The sequence below is a fragment of the Propithecus coquereli genome, unplaced genomic scaffold (genome assembly GCF_000956105.1).
Source record: "Propithecus coquereli isolate 6110/MARCELLA unplaced genomic scaffold, Pcoq_1.0 Scaffold70, whole genome shotgun sequence".
Lineage (NCBI taxonomy): Eukaryota > Metazoa > Chordata > Mammalia > Primates > Indriidae > Propithecus > Propithecus coquereli.
Window position 1 is genome coordinate 1,313,264 of NW_012153063.1, and position 2,862 is coordinate 1,316,125.

Here is a 2,862-nt window from a genome sequence, read left to right on the forward strand (position 1 = left end):
GGTCTCACTCTTGCTCAGGCTGGTCTTGAACTCCTGAGCTCAAGTAATGCTCCCACCTCAGCCTCAGGTCAAATCTGGCCATACTTATTTTTGTATAATCTGCAAACTAAGAATGTTTTTTACATTTTTAAATGGCTGAAAAAAATAAAAAGGATAGCATTTCATGACACATGAAAATTATGTGAAATTCGCATTTCAGTAGCGTCCATAGAGTTTTATTGGAAAACAGCCACACTTGTTTGTTTACATATTGCTTGAGGCTGCTTTAGTGACACCACAGCAGAGTTGACTAGTTGTAGTAGAGACCATGTGGCCTGCAAAACCTTAAATATTTACTATCTGGCCTTTATAAAAAAACTTGTAAACCCTTGTTCTATACTCTTCCACAGTGATTACATTTTATGAAATTCCAATTATTTAGAGCATAATTGTCTGATTTTTTTATTGGGTTTTTTTTCTTTTTTTTCTTTGCTTTTTGTTTTTTTCCTTTTTATTTACCTTTTCATTTGGTTTGGGATTGTTTTTTCCAAAGTTTCCCCTTAAATTGTCTATATCTTACCTTTTTTTAACAGACTGAGGGATGATTTGTGCCTGGCTGACATGTAAGACTGTTGATAATTACCTGTTATTGTTCTAACTATGGACCGCAGCCATTTGTGGTTTGCATGCTGCTTATGTTCATTTATCGAGCTGGTTATTTTTAAACTTCCCCGTGTCTTAGATGCAGAAATCACTCTATTTTCTTTCCTTTGTAGTGGTTTGTTGTCTTCTGATTATGTGGAGATTCACTACGAAAATGGGAAACCACAGTACTCTAAGGTACGGTTACTACTGTCTGGAAATCCTGTAGTATAAGTATACTTCTTGTGGGATTGAGCAGTGTACACTGCATTGTTTTGATGTCTATCTCAATAAAATCACCTGTCCTCTTACACAGTGGTACTGTTTTTAGTGAGGAGAAATTTATTAAAACTTACAAATGTTTGAGCTAACATTAGAGATTCTGTATATTCAGGACAATAAAGAGATATTTATTGTTTTAGTCATACATATAGTACATTATGTAATGGTATAAAGAACTACATGGTTCCCTATCAGCCCCTTAAAGTAGTAGATAAGGAAGGACCAGGCTCAAGGTCATCAAATCTGAATTAGAAGACTGGGTGGGTTACTACAATGACTATTTACCAAGAAGGGCTGAGGACAGGTGGGGGAAGTAAGATTTAGGATTTAGGGAGTAGTTTTCTTCTTAACCTTCACAACATTGAGGTAGATGTGATTATTCTTGTTGTACAACAGAAGAAAGTGAGGCAGAGAGAGGGCACATAAACCTGCTCAAGGCCACTGAGCATTGCCATATAAAGGTAATTGGATTTCCTTCAGTGGGAGATTAACTTTTCTTCTCTTCGTGGAGGATCAATAAGGAGCAAGTGGATTTAGATTAAAGCAAGAGAGAGACTATTTGTATGCAAGAAACACAGTGATCTCCATCAAGGTGCAAATCCCTGGAATGGCTTCACAAAGAAACTCTGATTTTTAGGGAATCAACAGAGTGCCATTGAGCCTGAGCGGTACCCACAGATACCAGGGGCATGGGAGAGGAAACAGAGGGAATCAAACAAAGTGGGGAAACATCGCTGGATTTTTTTTTCTAGATTGCCAACAAGTGTTAACATAAAAGTGGCACCTTTCATGTGTGGATTTGCTGAGTTGGAACTGGGATTTTCAGCCTGATAGCCTCTCAACAAATATTTATAGGTGGCCTTAATTGCAAATACTGCTCAGGAGGCCATGGCGTTGCTCAGGATTTATACCTGTCCAATTAACAGTTGACATATTTATAATTTCATGTTTATGCCACAGATTAAGAACTTTGATATATTATTCTTACTAGTCGTCAGTTCTTGCCTTAGGTTGCATCTTGGGGGTTGGTGACTCTCCCTAAAAGTTAATGCTGTGGAAAGTGAGCAGAAATGCTAAATCAAGTGCAGGATCGAACTTCCTGGCATTTGTACAAGCCAAAGCTTCTGTCAGCTGTGCCAAGGCCCTGAGCACTGTGAATGCTGAATCATGAGCCTGGAGTAGGCAAGATTGCATGGAACTTTATAGACTCAGCAAATGAGCCACCTTTTCAGGACGCAGTAACCTGATCCAAATTTCTCACTAAGAAGCTTGGTCAATTTTTTTTTTTTTAAGAAGCAGAATAGCAAATTGGCCTCCAGAGGTCATTTGAGGTCCCCAAAGGAATCTTTATTATTAATAAGACACTTCAAATCTCATATCTGTTGTAACTAAAACAAAAACTATTTCAACTCTGGCAAAGGAAGTTGTGTTCACTGCAGTTTATTTTTGTGTTCACTGTTTTTCTCTCACATATGACCCATTTTCTCCAAACAGCTCATCTATCCAACTTACTTGCTTCATAGATAATGAATGAACATCTGTTTTTTATGTGTCTTTATTTAAACATACACCCAAAAAACCCAAGATGACATGGTGCACACTGTCTTGTAGCCAGATTTAAAAAATCTAACAATATTATAAATACTTTCTCATGCATTAAATAATTTTCTAAACATTTATTTTTAAAAACTGGATAATACTCTTTCTAATTCATTTATTATAACTTGTTTTAAGATCCCGTAATAGACATTTAAATTGTTTCCAGTGTTTCACTATACAAATAACTCCAAGGAAAGGCCTTCCAAATACATTTTGTGTACATTCTTTTTTTTTAAATTTTGCATACATCTTTAATAGTTACTTAAGGATTAATTCTGAGAATGGAATTTTTGGGGTCAAAGAGTTAGTACCTTTTTTAAAGACTTTTGGTACTTATACCAAATATTGTTAGCAATTTTT

The 2,862-nt window shown here is 36.1% G+C and overlaps 1 protein-coding gene across 1 annotated transcript in view; it reads left to right on the plus strand.

Annotated features, from left to right (window-relative positions):
• Positions 1 to 2,862, plus strand: part of ADAM23 (ADAM metallopeptidase domain 23) — a 164,288-nt gene that overhangs the window by 78,061 nt on the left and 83,365 nt on the right. Inside the window, exon 4 of the mRNA XM_012661203.1 lies at positions 756 to 819. Within this exon, the coding sequence (XP_012516657.1) occupies positions 756 to 819 (64 nt within the window). The remainder of the gene's footprint in view (positions 1 to 755; positions 820 to 2,862) is intronic.